General features: G+C 39.0%; 1 protein-coding gene across 3 annotated transcripts; it reads right to left on the bottom strand.

Annotated features, from left to right (window-relative positions):
* Window positions 1–10,188: 10,188 nt before the first annotated feature.
* Window positions 10,189–15,931, bottom strand: LOC147894468 (Protein kinase superfamily protein). 3 transcript variants are annotated; one of them, XM_087384436.1, is made up of 7 exons: window positions 15,480–15,931; window positions 15,268–15,378; window positions 13,571–13,959; window positions 13,354–13,445; window positions 12,780–13,253; window positions 10,377–11,712; window positions 10,189–10,206 (listed from the first exon to the last, which is right to left on the bottom strand). In XM_087384436.1, exons 3-6 carry the CDS (start codon window positions 13,937–13,939, stop codon window positions 10,641–10,643), a joined length of 2,007 nt encoding a protein of 668 aa, XP_087240562.1. In that variant the 5' UTR covers window positions 13,940–13,959; window positions 15,268–15,378; window positions 15,480–15,931; the 3' UTR covers window positions 10,189–10,206; window positions 10,377–10,640. The 3 variants fall into 3 exon arrangements, with proteins under 3 accessions (XP_087240562.1, XP_087240560.1, XP_087240561.1); XM_087384434.1 differs by having other exon boundaries at window positions 15,268–15,931; XM_087384435.1 differs by having other exon boundaries at window positions 13,571–13,955; window positions 15,268–15,931.
* Window positions 15,932–16,292: the final 361 nt, after the last annotated feature.

Here is a 16,292-nt window from a genome sequence, read left to right as displayed (position 1 = left end):
TTCTTGGAGAAATAGAGCAAAGGGGAACAATTTTGCAAAAGGACTAGTCAGTGTGGCTAGAGTAGTATTGGTTATAGCATTGCAAGATGCTCCTCACGACGGCCATTTGGCATCCCTTTTAAGTACAATAGACTATTTTTTGAGATCACAGAAACACAATAGACTTTCTGCTGTTCAAATCCAATTGATATTGAAGCAGCTTGAAGATGGAGATAGGTCCTCAGCTCTAATTTTTAGGACTAAGAGTCAAAAATAGAGGGACAATATCTCTAAGATTACGGATTCATATGGCTCTTTGGTTGTTGGCGACAAAGAAATAGCCAGGGTTTTCACCATTCACCTAGCTAGCATTACGGATGGGTACTAAGCTAGACGTGTCAAATAGTTATCAAGAGAGGTTAAAAGGGTTTTTGGTCAGGATGCTAAGAAAGGTGGAGAAATATGTTATAGAGGTCATTTTCAAAGCAAGAGATAAAATTCACAGTGATGCAATTGGGGAAGGAGAAGACCTCGAGCCTTGATGGAATCCTAGTTGAGCTTTATATGCGTTTTTAGGATTTATGTAAGAAGAGGATGACTAGCTCGATTAACTTCTATTGTAGAAAGGGCGAATCGCCACTACAAAACATGAATACTCGAATAATAAAGCTTATTCCAAAGGGTCAGAATAGACTGAATGGTTGCCAATGGAGGCCTCTATCCATGCCTAATACAATATATAAGATTATTGTAGAGACACTAGCTAATAGGATAAAGTTTTTACTCAGAAGGTTGATCCATCCATATGAATTTGGATTTGTCGCAGGCATGAATCTTCATATAGCTGTACTAAATGCTTTGATGGCAATCGACTATGATTTCATTTAGAATGAAAAGCTGGTGATGTTGTACTTGGACCTAGAGAAGGCTTACGATAGTATTAGCTAGGATTTTGTGCTAGCCACAATAGATGCCTTGGGTTTGGTAGAGGTTTGTGCAGGTTGACTAAAATGGTGTTCACTAATGCGTGGTCAAGGATTTCAATAAATGGATATCATTATAAAAAAATTTCATTACAGAGATCAATCAAGCAAGAATGCTCGCTAGTACCCTTGCTATTTGCAATCGATACAGAGCATTAGGAAAGAAGGGAACTCATTTTGGGGCCCTCTAAGAAATTCACTATTTACCTATTTTTATTGCACTCAAAATATGGGAAATGCAATAAATTACGGATGCTTACTGCAAAAATGTTAGTCTAGTACTCAAGCTTCACATTAAATGGATGTATAAGATCCTTGATTTTTTGTGCAGTAACAATGCCAGTTGGCCAAATCGCATTTTGTGCAAATCCCCCATTCTGGGCAGTTTTGCCCTTTTTCGGGCCTCCAGGCATCGATTTTCAATGTCTCCAGGGTCGATTTGAGGATTTTGTCTCGCTCCAAACGCGCTGGCGATGTTAGAATCATCAAATACTGCACCATAAATCATATTTTGAAGATCACGTATGTCAGACATAATACAAGAAAAATATTTTGAATATGACTTATTTTATATTTTTATATGGTTTTTTGTATTTTTCCAACGTTACGTTGGCCCTATTTTGATTGGTCGAGAGCCTATTTTTCTAAATCCTAAAAGGCCCCAAAATGAGCTCTCTTTTTTTCTAATGTCACTGTTGAGTTAGATTGACTATCATTTAAGTTGGTGCAGCATAAAGGGGTCGAAGATGCCTGATGTTTTGTCCTTCTGTTTGTAATTTTTTGCAGATGATAACACCACTTTTTGGAGGGCTCAGAGCCAAATTTGTAGAGATTCTTTGAAGTTCTTAATGACTTTGCTATGCTATCAGATTCAAAGATAAAGAATGATTTAAAAAAAGCACGTTGGTTGGCTTGGAAGGATAGATCACTATGGACATTCAACTTTCAATTCAAGTGGGTGCTCATGGGGCAAATAATCAAATATGTAGGTTGTCCTCTAGGGGTGGGGTATCCATGAAGAGAATTTGAGTGGGGATTTCAAAAAATCAAAAGTAAGTTTAACAGATGGTCTGGTTAAATGCTGTCATTGCCAGCCAAGGTCACTGTTGCTAAGCATGTTATGGAGTAGGTGTTCATTTACGTGCTATCAATACTGCCTTTAGGGTTTAGGGTTTAAGAAAAAGATTTAGGGTCAAGAGTTTAGGGTCTAGGATTTAGCTAGGTTTTAGGGTTTAGGATTTAATATATAGGGTTTACTATTTAAGATCTAGGATTTAGGACTGGTCTAGGGTTAGGATCAGGGGCTGGGGTAAGATCTAGAGTTTAGAGTCTAGAGTTTAGGATTTTGGATTCAGATTTGGTTTAAAATTAAGTATTTCTAAGTTAAAAATTACAAGTTAGAGATTTGTTGGGTTTTTCTCAAGGTTTTTAATCTATTTTTCCTAGAACAAGTATTCACCTTAACGTAGGGTTTAGATGCAATGTTATACAAGAAGAATGAAACAATAGCCTTTGAATAAATATAAGTCTTGATCCTATGAACGTATGTCATTTTTACCGTTGTGGTGAGAGAAGATGCATAGTGATAATCATCAATGTGATTAGTCCTAAAGTATAGTTAAAATATCCACGTTGAGACTTTGAAACATTGGGCGATATCTTATAATCTGACATTTTTGATATGCAAGCACATAGGATTCTTTGGGATTGTGATGATGAAATAGTTCCAAAGGTATACTTTTGAGATACGAAGAAAACTTATAATCTTCTTTGTATGGTGGAGGTAATTAAGCTCACTAGTTAAGGCATCATTCAAAATGCAATGGATACTATGTCATCTACTGGTCCATAATACTATAAAATGGGGCTTAGCTTTCTTGAAATCAAATTCGCCTAAGATAGTTTCCTTTAATGTGGTAGAAGACACAAGAAAGTATTATCAAAAGTAAAGGGCTACAAAAGTTATGGGCTCCAAATCAAGAAGTTGTAGCAACTATGAAGACTACCATAGTAGCATGCTCATTTGTATTGAGAACATTATAAAAAGTGATGTTGACGCACAAGACAATGCTTCTGTTGCAAGCGACTCAAATATGCTCCTTGGTATAGAAGATTTGGCTTATATTGCAACTGACTCCAACATGCTCACCTAGTATAGAAGACTTGTCTTTTATTTTGCAAGTGACTCCAACATGCTCATTGGTATAGAAGCGTTGTCTTGTGTTGCAAGTGACACAAATATGCTCAATGGTATAGAAGACTTGTCTTGTGTTGCAAGTGACTCAAACATGCTCACTAGTGAAAAAAATGAAGCGATTGATTGGATAAGTGATGCAAGAACAAAAATTGATGATATTATGGATAATGGTTGTGATGTTCTCACTGAAGTGTGTAGGATAGAGATGGTAGAACATATAAGTGTGATGTTGGTCCTAATGTTCTTACTATCATGGAGCATATTGATGGAAAAAACCTTATTCTAAAGGAGAAATAGTTCAACCACACAATTCAAGAGGTATTGGTAACAGGTTGACTTCAATGAACTTGTCCACTACATTGCCATTTCCAAGATATTATCAAGCATTAAATAATTCCCAAAGCCACTCAACATTTGATTTTAGATTTGAACATCCAAGAGAAATGGCTTCAATGGGTAATGATCTCATAGCTGGGAACAAGACATTATTCCCAAAAAGAAAGTATGTGATTGTCAGAGGCAATGAATCATAGCATCGATTCTAGAACCCAAGAGACATGTAATGTCATTTGAGGAGAATATAAAAAGGACTCTTATGCAAGCTTTTGCAAGAAACTTTGCATCAGAAAAGTTTCAAAAGATGATTGTGATGCCACATGCCTTAGATTTTGTAGTAAGACAGGGCCTAATAGACATAACCATATTCTTCAAGAGTTTTCTTTCTTTCTTTATGACTATCATTATTACTTGAAAAAAAGACAATGTGAACCTAGACTAAAACCCATGGTTAATGGGAGAGCCATTTGCAACTGAGGCTATCAATATAACTAGAATATTACATGGTACATACTGGAGCATTTCACCAGAGATGAAAGACAAAGTGGTTCATAAAATTCATGGAAATGCCTAAAGGATTAATTGCCGTAGAAGCACTAGAAATGAAATTGTAGCATTAAAGGAAATCCTTGAGAACATTTCCTTTCCATAGCCCAAATAATGCCATCATCCTTTGGGAATGACAAAGAAGTTTGTGCTAGAAACTGTCAACAAAAAAAAATTACAAGGTACATAGTGGCAACATCCATCATGAAAGCAATATGAAAGGTTAGAGATGCATGTGGACGTTTACCTTGCACCTTGCGTATATAGGGTAATAATTTCTAGAGAGAAAACAAGAATAGATATATATTTGGTTTATGCTCTATGTTGTTTGGTTTTAAAATATTTGAAGAAGTGGAAGTTGGTTTTCTTATTTTTGGCCAGACACATGAAGACATGGATCAAATTATTATTGATATCTCTAGCAAGTTGAAGTCAAGGGATATTCTGACAATGGATGATATGCTATTTTTAATTGGGAAGAAAATCAGAGGTTCTCAAAACAAAGAATAAAAATTGGCTATCTTAGAGAGGATCATAGTTGGAGAGCATTCATAGAACCACATTTAAAGCAAGGAGATAATGCACTAATAGGGCACACAGATCCACACTACTGTCGGTTTAGCATGCATAACAATACTCTAGTGATGTAATGGAAGCACTACTCAGTGGGTGGAGATCATTTATGGAGTGAACCATATGCTTTAGTACAACGAATGACTCCATTGGAGGAAACTAGATTTATTCTCATAAAACACAAGGCACTTGGCATAGATGAAATGAAAGGCTTGGAAGACTTTATCAAACATCTGGGAAGTATGATTTGAAAAATATCTTGAGCATTCAAGCATCGAGGCACTTGGCAAATATTAATAGAAACAAGAAAATTTAATGAGCATTGAATACTGTGAAATCTCTTTGGCCAATCTACATTAGATAGAAATAGAATGATAGATGAGGAATAAGCTGAGCAAGAGTGACAAACCGTTACCATAGTTTGTACTGTCTGATAAGACTAAAGAGGCTCTATTTGTTACAGTTTGGGCATATGATATAGAATTAGAGTTGGATGACCAATTGGCCCAATTTGAGTGAAAAATTTTGCTTAGATAGCAATGGATGACAAGGGAATTTCTATAACATTCACAACTGTATGGTATGAGGAGTTATGGTGGGACCTAACTACAAGATTAGAGAGGAAAAAAAGAGGGATGGTGGGAGCTAATTGGAGGAATAGAGAAGGAAAAAGGAGAGGATGAAGAATGGAACATGTGGGAAAAATTCAAAAGGTACAAGGGGGTAGAAACTATGAACACGGAAAGAATCAATAATGGGATTGATGTTATACAGTTGGTGGGCGGAAGTGATAAGGATTGAAGGATTTGTGGGTAAAATTCAACGGGCTCTAGCTTTTGATGGGTATGCCATGATCAATCAAAGAGAGAATTGCAAGTTAGAATTTTGAGCTCTTTTATGTAATACTCATATCTTGGCCTATAATATTTATTGGAGGTATATTAGGGTAAAACATAAATTCTAACAAAATCGTAGCATTCAAACATTTTGGGTAAATTTGAAAGAACCTTTACTCTCCTTACCCTTGAGTAGTTTACCTACATTTGACTTATGCATGATTTTATGCAAGATTATGTATGATCAACATTTGGTTTTCCTCCTTGTGTAAGATTAGGTATAATCCATATTTGATTTAGGCATTAACCTCCTTAACAATGGTACCAAAATGTTGTATCACGTTTCTCACAAGTTTTGAGGACTTGGTCACCTATAATTATGGTTAGTTGGTCATCGTAATAGAGTGATCATAGCATAGGTCCTTGAGCTAGAAATGTAGGATCATTCATAGAAATAAGTATTTGGTTTAGATGAAGAAGAGTGGTTAGTTTTGAAGGTTGGCCAAGGTTGATATCTCCTCTTTTAGTTTAAGGGTAAGGAGGATTTATAGGGTTCCAAAAAAGATTTTAGATTTTAGGAAGAGCATAAGGTTAAGAAGTGGACTTTCTCCTTCATGGATCAAGGGGTTTTTAGGATTGACATGTGTAAGCTAGGGATTCATGGGGTGTTACAAGCTTGAGTGGGAGTGAGAATAGGAAGAGGGATGGAGGATTTGGGAGTGGAGGAGGGAGTTAAGGAGGAGGAGGAGAAAGGAAAGGAGGAACAGGAGGAGGAGGAAGAAGGGAGGGGGGGGATGCAAAGTTAGGAGGATGGTAAGGAAATGGAGGAAAAGGAGGGAAGGATGATTTTTCTGGGTGCAAGTATGGGTTGCAAGGGGGAGATGGAGGAGGAAAGGAGGAGGTGATGGAAATGGAGGAGGAAAGAGGGAGGAGGGAGTGAAAGAGGAATTGGGAGGGGCTAGAGGAGGAGGAGGGAGTTGAGGAGTTCTGAGGAGGAGGAGGCTAAAGCGAAAGTGGAGGGAAGGAGGAGGAGGAGGAGGAGGAGGATTTCATCTCTACACAATTCATGTATCAAGGATTGTCTGTCTCTACATAAATCATATATCAAGGACTTAGTCCTTCTCTAGAATGGCCTTGGAATTCAAAATATTGATGTAAAATGGTGGATGCTCCAAACATAAGTCAAAACAGAGTCCCAACTATAACATTCTCATAATTTTTCCACTGATCTCATAGTGAGCATCTTTCTCTTGCTAAGTCTAGTCTTTCTCTCCCTAGACCACGACTTTGCAAGTATGTCTAGATCTTTTCTAGAGAGTGTTATAGCTATAACTATCCATAGCAAAGGAGGTTTAACAATCCATAGCATGAGTGTGGCTACTAGAGGATGCCAATCCATAGAATGGTTGGCCCATGTGGACAATGGCAGATGCCAGTCAAAGGAACTATGCAAAGCTACAAGACCTAGGTTGTGAGGTGTAAACCTGCCCTTCATGAGATGGAGAGAGATCTCAAGAGACTTGGCCTTGTTTGAGGTTTGAGGGAGTAGGATCCAAAATTTCCCAATTGCTAGAACATAGATATGAGTCACCTGATTCACCTTGCAAGAGATGGAAGGTTGAGTACTCAAATCATTCCTCTTTCCATTGGATCCAACAAGACGACATGAGGACTCATCTCAAGATAGATAAGATTGATGTATCCATACTAGAGGTGTGGTAAGAGGAGATGAAATAAATCTCAAATCTAGTAGACCTCCCTAGAAGGTTTGACCAATTTAGCCAGTGACCCATGGAGGTCTACCCATTGATCTGTAGCAAGATTAGATGAGGAGAGATTGCACGTGCCATTGCTATAAGTTCAATACCCTAGAGACAGTCATACATTACTTATGAAGTTGTCATTTGTTACAAAAAAGGATTCTATACTCTTTTAGGATTATGGCCATATTGAGGAAAATCCTTCAGGCCTTCACTTGGTATGGTGGAGGGGGGGAAGTACTTTCTTTGGAGAGATAATATTGTAGTCCTATTTGATAAATGAAAAGAAAATCATAATAAGCATATTCAAGATTCCCTTCCTTTGGCTCGTTGGCGCTTTGATATTGAAGGATAGTGCTGAGAGACAACCTTACAACATGGAATATCTAGGTAGCACAATGTAGTTTCATAATGTAGGGCAACAAGTGTGACCAATCAGGGTCATATGGGTCTAGGAAGGCCTTCGAGATGTGGGAGCATTTTTGCAAACTTGGCTAGCTTACAAGTATCGTCTGTATTTTCATGGATTGAGGTGTCTGCTCATTGTAATTATCTTCCCCAAACAAAGATGGTTTAGAGCAACGTTGTTGTAATGTAGTTGGCATCCTAAGTATACATTCTTTTATGAACGCTTTTTCTTTAAATTGTCAAAGTTTTTTATGTGTCATCATCCCAAGGGGAAAAAGAAATGGGAATGTGTGGTATTCTTGGTATCCATTTGAATTGTAATAAAGGCTAGCACATGTTATAGCTACTACTTCCACCAAAAATTTCATCTTATTAGAGCAGGCACCTTGATCTTGTAATTATATATTTCCCTTGCATACATGGTGCCACGTTCGTTTTTGAATGTATTTATTGAAACTAAATAGTTGAAATTTGAGAGGTAGCCTCAAGGGCTATGCATTCCACATACAATACGTAATTTAAGGAACAAAATGTCTTCAAACATATTTTAATGTGCAACGGAGATTAATTGTCTCATAACAGAAAGCAAACACATATATATAAATAACCACCTCAAAATCCTTAAAAATTACATGTGACAAAGAAAGTTTTATGTATTTATGAATGATACGATAAAAATTTGCTAAAAATTACCCAACTTTCCTTGCAAGGATTTTGTAAAATACATGAGGATGCACAAAACATGTTTTGTATTGCAAACTCCCCAACACACAATGCTTTCTAACAATTGAGGAACTATCAACTTTTTAAGAATAAGCCATACAAAAATGTTGCCATTTTGTGACAAGGCATGATGCCTGAAAAAAGATTTAGATGGAGATCCATTAGAGCAAATAGAGCTGTCGAGGTTGGCAATTCCAATTCCACCTCATATTCCATTCACACACACACACACACACACACACGTGAAAATTTGGTTGGATCATTGTTAGAAGTGAATTGACAATCATGAATCACTTAGTGAAAATACAAAGGGGGACTTGCATGCTTTGGTTGTCTTTGGAACTAAGTGTAGAATGAAGAAAATGGAATGAGAAAAAGATAGAACAAGTGCCTTACCTCCCATTATGTAGTTAAAGACTGAAATACCATTACAAAATCAAGACCCAAGAAGGACGCCCAAATCTCTAGACATGGGAGGTGTTTGAATTAAAACAATGACCTATGAGAATCCATATGACACCTACAAAAGAGAGAAACTTCATATCAACCTATATTGTCTCAAAGTGCCATAATCAATGAAGGACATGTTGATCCTTGTATCTTTTCGAACTTGCATATTCAATGCAAGTTCGATTATTTTGTAAAATGAGAGATCTAAAAGAAAAATTCAGGAGTAATTTATGAGTGAGGCACTAGAATGGCATATATATGTAAAGCACTCCTCTTTAGTCCTATCTATGTCACTATATACCTTACATTGTGACTCAAAGAAGACTATATTAGGAATTCACAAGACACAACCAATATTATTAACAACAATGCCTAAACACTCTTGGGCTTGGCTAGCATGGATATTTCATAGAAGACATACTATACATTTTTAATTGTGAAGGGCTAATGAGGTGGGCAAATGGGGATTCCATCCAAAGTAGATTTGCAATTATGCAAGCCCAACATATGAGATGGAGACATGCCCATCATGAGAGTGAGAGGTTCTCTCGAGAGGTTTGGCCTACAAATATAAGAGCTCAGAGCCTAGTAGACCCCCCCCAGACATGGTTTTGCCATTTTCTGTTCGATTCAAAGTCTTCTTATGACATCTGTGAGCAACTTAATTCAGAGTTGGGATGGCCCAAAAAGTCTGTAGCAACTTGATTCAGAGTTAGGAGACACATATCCAATGGATGACGGGGCCTCGGACTCATTTGAATGGCAAAGGATCAAACTGGTCAAGCTTATGGAGGGGAGATGGACCATTTACCATAAATGTTATAGTAACGAGCTCACCCAAATGGTGTCTCTGGCTTGGAAGAGTCAACTACTCTGGGAGAGCCAATGGGACCCCAAGGAGAGGCTTTGGCCATCCAAAATAGGCAAGCAGAGAGAAAGTTGTTACACTATCAGCATTCGGCAAAGATGTCTACAACTAGATGTTTTGTCCTAGATCCCCTAACAAGAGCGATATTGGCAAAGCACAAGTGCCCTCGAAGTCATTACCTAAGGATAATGAATCAAGGATAGGCTAGGGCAGCCAAAAACATTCACCTTGCAATCAGTCAGATTTATGTATGTTTATAAACCTAAAAGCTACTGGAACAGGGGGAGGATTGCCACAACTCAGTTGAGATGTTTCCCTCTCTGTGAACGCACTTCTCTCATGTGAACATTGGACAGTGACCTTATCTTTATTTCCTATTTTGATCCATTTTTTAAACCTTTGCCTAGATCCTTTAGACATGCATGCATCTCTGTGCATAACTATATATACATACCTTTGCAAGACATGGTCCTGTTTCCCAAACAACTTTTATGAATTTTTTAGAGTCAACCAAATCTTTGCTTTTCAGTACATTCAGGAACATGCACTTTATTTCCTATTTTGGTCCATGTTTTAAACCTTGCCTAGATCCTTTGGACATTCATGCATCTCTGTGCATAACTATATATACATACCTTTGTAAGACATGGTCCTGTTTCCCAAACAATTTTTATAGTCAACCAAATCTTTGCTTTTCAGTACATTCAGGAACTACACAAGGAAAGGGCCCGCTGCAAATGCATATATTCAAAATATATGTACACCTGTACATTGTTATGATTAAAAAATATGGAGTCTGAATTGTCTAAATACTCCACTTTTCAATTGCAGAATGTCACACCTTTTGAATGATTCTGCACACAAGGGATCTATCAATCATGCTTTGAGATCATTATATACATTCAAGATGACCTCAAATCTGTACAAATACACATGACCCAAGAGCAGTTCTATCTACCATTGGCAACCAAGCAAGGTGAACTACTGTGATGCTGGCGTCCCATCCCTGAAGAGTATATTTGCTACTGAAGAAGGCAGCCATGGCCGATTTCCAGCATTCAAGGAGCCTTTTTCTTGGGCTTGTCCATCTGACACGAGCACCATTTCAAATTTCTCTGACTCTACTCCTTCCTTTTTCTTGCCTCTGCCAGGAAAGGGAAGACTGCGAACTACTCCAGTCCCTAGCTTTAAAGCAGTAAATAATGCTATGGTGAACGCAACAGGACGGACAGACCAGTGCATTGCTTCCAAATGATAATACTTGTCGAGTAAACTAGCATAATCATTCATCTGAACTATGTTAACCTCTTCAGGATCAGCCCACCATTCATCCCAGTTCCATATACGCCCCGGAAAGCTAACAACAAGGCCACCATTGGGTGCAATGTGCACTATTTTGCCAGTATCCCAACAGCGATCTTTTCTGAGAGGCCATTGAAAGCGAGGAGAGACCACATCGCCTCTTATTTTGACAAACTGTCCAACATTAAAAGGCTTCATTTTGTCCAAATTTCTTGGATTGCATGTCTGCAATGTTTCCAGACCTAAGAAGGCAACTTTCAGCTTGCCATTTGATTCAATGGTGTGTACAATGCCAACAGATGAGGGAGTCCGCCCTGATGCTGTTGAAATATCTGAGGCCCAGGGTTCACGAAGGCGGACGAGATCTCCAATGACAAAACCGGAAGAGACTCTTTCAATGGCAGACGGACTCAGATTTACTGGTTCTTGTGATTCAGAAAATCTGACAAGAATACTGCCTGCTTTTGTGTCTATACCAGTAATCGTTCCCTCTGTCCTTATTGTATCGTGCAACTCACTAAATTCCTTTGAGACTACAGGATCTTTGAGTTGAACTATGTCACCTACTCTAAATGAATTCTTCCAGAAAGACAATTTATTGATCCCCTCGCAACTCACCAGCTCGTTCTTTTTGTCAGAGTACTGTAAAACAAGACTATCCGGACCCACAACAGTCTTCACCACTGCAACCTTCCCATCAGGGTCATGCTTCATATGTACCCAATCTCCTTCCTTGAAAATAACCTCAGGGCTGCAAACACATCAATTTATGTCATGAACTAAAATCCCCAAAAAGAAAGCCTGCACAAACACACAGGAAGTCCAGATTGCAGTGGAAATTGAAAGGATACCTCTGCAGATCAAGCTTTCCTATCAGAAGTACAAGGCCGAACGACAGAGTAGAATCACACAAAAACCAAAGACTTCTTTTAGGTAGCACAACAAGAAACCATCGAATGGATACATAGAAAACGATCACAGGAAGTCACCCATCAGAAATGCTAGAGTTTATACTGTATAACCTGCTATCTTCTTGCCCTTGTGCAGAACTGAGCTATATGGAACTTCATGCAGAAGCAAGTTACATTTTGGAATCATTAGGCCTTGTGTTTTTATTGCTCACTGCTATGCTGATCTCAAGCCTAGATACTAACCCCAAACGATGCACAGATAATCCAAGCCTGCCAAACTTACAGCTCGGCTTGCTTCAGGCTACATAATCTTTGACAAACAGCCCTCCAGCTGTCCCAATCATGTGGATATGCAATCCGTCCAATCTACAACTCTTCTTTAACCAAACCATATTCACCTCTCAATCCAACACATATTGAAGCAGAGGGATTGTGCATATTTGTACCGAATTCCCACCTCTCTACCTACTTCAAAACGCAACACCGGGGAGGACGGCGCCCAACCGCACGTAAAATATGTGAAAGTATGTATGTTATGAAAATATATATCTAAATGAACCAAGAACATGCCAAACTCATCCTTAAACAAAGACCAATCATGCAAAAGATAAATTTCCATGAACTCCATCATGCATAGCATGGACCAGGTACTAAGACTCCCCACCAACAACATCACCACCCAAAACATATGCCCTCACACAACCACATACATGCAATTCCCACACGTGAGTCAGGTATCAACTGAGATTCACAGAATCACAAATGTGGAGGGCGGACTCAACCATGATGATTTGTATGCATATATGTAAGAACACATGTAAACATCTATTATATACATAAACGATTGAGAGAGAATGGAGTATGTGATAAATAAGCTCTATACTGAACAAGATTTTGCCCAGGTTACCTTTCAAAAGCACGAACAATTTCACCAAATGATGGCCGTTTTCTGTAGTCATACTCAAAGCAACCCCTGAGTACATTCCTAATGGCAGAAGGCAGTCCATTTGGAATCCTTGGTTTCTCTCGTTTCATGACAACAGAAGAAAATATCTCCTCAGCAGAACATTGATACCATGGCCTTGTTCCTGTGACCATCTCAATGATGCTACAACCAAATCCCCATGAATCTGTTTCAAAGGATATAGGACCCCTTACATCAGGACTCCATTGCTCCGGTGCCATATAGTTCGGAGTGCCCATCCAGACTGTTGCCTCGTTGTTGGAAAGAGGGCTGCCTAAAAGCAGCATGGGAATGCCGAACTCCCCCAAAACTACCTTGTCCTGATCATCCAAGAGGAAATTGCAAGGTTTCAAGTTGAGAGCTAGGATGCCACTAGAGTGAAGCTCCATGATAAGATGAGCCAAGTCCAAACCATATCTGTGAATAAAGAAAGCGAGAGTAGCCAATAAGCCCAGAGAGTGCTAAAGGACCAAATTTACAGTATAATATCTTAAACTTCCTGGGAAAAAACCTTAACCTTATCACATCTGCCAAAGGAAGCCGATTCCGTTTGAGACGAGCCATCTTATCTCCCAGAGAACCCTCATAGAACTTCATAATAATGCATATCTGCCAAAATATACAGGGACTCATATGGTTAAAATAAGGCAGAGACATGGCTTTTGTAAGTTTTAACTGAGCATCCTAAAGATCTCATATGATAGAAAGAACCTTCAATCTCAAGAAGTACATACCTTATCATTTTGTCTTGAAATGCCTAGGGGCCAGCTCACTCCTTTTAAGCCTTGAGTCTTTTGAAAGAGGAGGGAAAACTTTGATACTAAATCTGGAACTTGATCTTCAGTTATGGATGAAAGAAGTTTCACAGCAACCTCATGAAATTCATCAAACTCTTCATTGGAGCTATGAAGGGTTGCAAGCCAAACATCCCCAAAAAGACCCCTGCCAATCCTATGTTTGAGTTTTAAATCCTCGGTTTTGATCCATGGAACAGTCTGAATGGGCTCAGCAATTGCCATCCTTGCCCGTGTAACATCATCATCAAATATTTCATAATCTTCTAATTCTTTGGAAAGCTCTGCATCACCAGGCTTGTCCCCCATTTTGTCTTTTTGGAGTCTGCCTGCCATGTGAGAACTCAGACCTGTCATCCTTTCTAATACATAAACTTCACATTTAGGTACTGCAGCGAACAGACTATTATGAAATGCTGACATCAACAGTATATAAAAAAGGAAAGCAGTAATTCTTTAAAATTTGGTGGACTTTCTATTGTGTTCAACAGGACCAGATAACCACCACAAACATGGAATACTTTCAGGTATATCATTCTGGAAAGGATGACTATAACTGAGGAGAATTCTTAATATACATCGGGATGGTTTAGAAAGTGTACCTGAACTCTTTATTTAAGGCCAACAAAAAAAGTATACCTTTTCACCTCAAGGTAGTCCCCAGAAATGTTTGCAAACCGTCCGACAAGATGACAATAAAAAACAGGGGATGAGACATATCCCCACAGCTCTTATTTGGCTTCTCTCCACTTGAACTGTGTGAGAGTAAGTCCAAACAAAAACTCTCCAAATGGTTGGGTTAAATCACCTAGATTAGAAAATTCCTGACTTGCATAGTAGACCTCTCCAAATATCTTGACAGCCAAAGCTCTTAGTTACAACGTACTTTACATCTTCACCCTCCAATTTGACAGATAACAATAGCTAGTCATGACAGTTTTGTTTCCTAAAATTTGGCGGTTAACAATAGCTACTAATAACAGCTTTGTTTTCCTATTTTTGAATTAAAAAGTTGTAGACTCGACTGGTTTCTGCTGTAAAGCCCGAAAACAAAATTCCTCTGTCATTTTCTTTAGTGCTTGAATGGGTTTAGGCTCTAAAACTTCACATTAGCATTGCTTAGCCACTACAGCCTGAAATTCAAAAGTGATTAGAAGCTGCACAAAAGTTGCTGAAGACTAAGTTCATTTTGCAGTTGCGAAAGACAGACTAAACACTCTTTTGTGCATCATAAAAGGCAGTCTATAAATTCATGTTCTGGTCATAACTAAGTCTCAAAATCTTGTTTTCTGCATGGTATGATGATTTTCAAACATGGGCATCACCAGTTGAATTCAATCATGACATATATTCAAATTCCATGTCATGAAAGAGGATACCTCAGTCCTGTAGATGTCCCTGTCTCCACCCTGAAGGCTTCAACAGGTTCATCATTTTCTCCTTCCAGTGACCTGCAACTGGGTTTTATTGTATCTCGTTGATTTACGAAATCATCTTAAGACGAGCAAAAAGCTACACAATCATAATACTCGTAATATGATTCCCCCTGCACTATTATAAGTGGAAAAACAGAGATCGCTTGTGTAGAAGTATAAGTTTTATATTTCATGACGGGAAGAGAGAAGAAAGTTAGTTACCTTTCTCAGATCCCAGATTCTTCAGGCCCTTAGGTTTTGTCCAGTATTGTAGGCGAATTATAATTTTAATGTATCGAAATCTCAGTACTCGCGAGAGTCTCCTTCGAAATGCTACACGTGATAAGACAGCCAAGAAGACGCAATTGGTGTGCTTCTGTAAAGAAGACAGGGAAGGAGAATATACAAAGGGTAGCGCAATGCAGCTGTCAGACCTTACGTAGAAGAGCCATGGTAGATGCAGGAGTATGGAAGGCCGGTAGAAGTTAACCTTTGGAAAGATGCGGACGGCAGAGGAGGCAGAATATTACTAGGGGAGTGGTCCTATGCAGCCTCTATGTGATATGATATGCATGGAAACAAAGTCAAGGCAGAGGTTGCGTGCAAGCCATGGCAAGTACAAGCAGCCGAGCTCTAGCCAGCTAATTGAAGGATCTGTTGGGCGATCGATGAACAGCTACAAGCTAAAGAGTGACGGATTTCGATGGGCGATAGCTGCAATCTTTGAGACGGATTTGATGGGCGATAACGTAAAAAGTGACGGATTTGATGGGCGATAGATGAAGTTCTTGCGGGAAGTGCCGGAATTGTTGGGGGTAATAAGTGACGGAATTGTTGGAAAGCAGAGCAGGGGAGGAGCAACGGAAATAGCTGGGGATGTGCAGAGGAAAGAGACGGGTATTAAAAATCAAGGCCGGCAGCCAGTAAAATTGGCCAGAAATGGATGAGAACTTTTCCCGCCCACTACCGTTCTGGCAACCCACGACAGCCGGTGACCGCTAAGATAAGCTTCCTTCCGTCCATTATTGTAACGAATATTCCAAACCTCCTTCAACACGCCAACTCTTCTTTGTTTACTGATTCTTCCTTCTCTTCCTCCTTGATTCTTCTTCTAAGTTCTCTTTCCCCTTGCTAACACGCATCCTTTTGGGTTTCACACTAGAGACCACTCAGACCCCCAATTACTTGTCCCCCCCCCCCCAACCCACCCTTGCCTCGACAGCTTTCACATCCGGACGGACTAATGG

The sequence above is a fragment of the Dipteris shenzhenensis genome, chromosome 14, assembly GCF_047967505.1.
Source record: "Dipteris shenzhenensis isolate YYH24624 ecotype China chromosome 14, Dip_SZ_1.0, whole genome shotgun sequence".
Lineage (NCBI taxonomy): Eukaryota > Viridiplantae > Streptophyta > Polypodiopsida > Gleicheniales > Dipteridaceae > Dipteris > Dipteris shenzhenensis.
Note: the sequence above shows the minus strand (reverse complement) of the source record. Positions and strands in the feature narration are given on the sequence as shown.

Coding starts and splice junctions, on each gene's coding strand:
- LOC147894468 (XM_087384434.1), bottom strand. CDS start 13,939: ATGGGGGACAAGCCTGGTGATGCAGAGCTTTCCAAAGAATTAGAAGAT. Junction 13,446..13,570: donor TTTCAAGACAAAATGATAAG/GTATGTACTTCT, acceptor ATATTTTGGCAG/ATATGCATTATTATGAAGTT. Junction 11,713..12,779: donor ATTGTTCGTGCTTTTGAAAG/GTAACCTGGGCA, acceptor ATGTGTTTGCAG/CCCTGAGGTTATTTTCAAGG.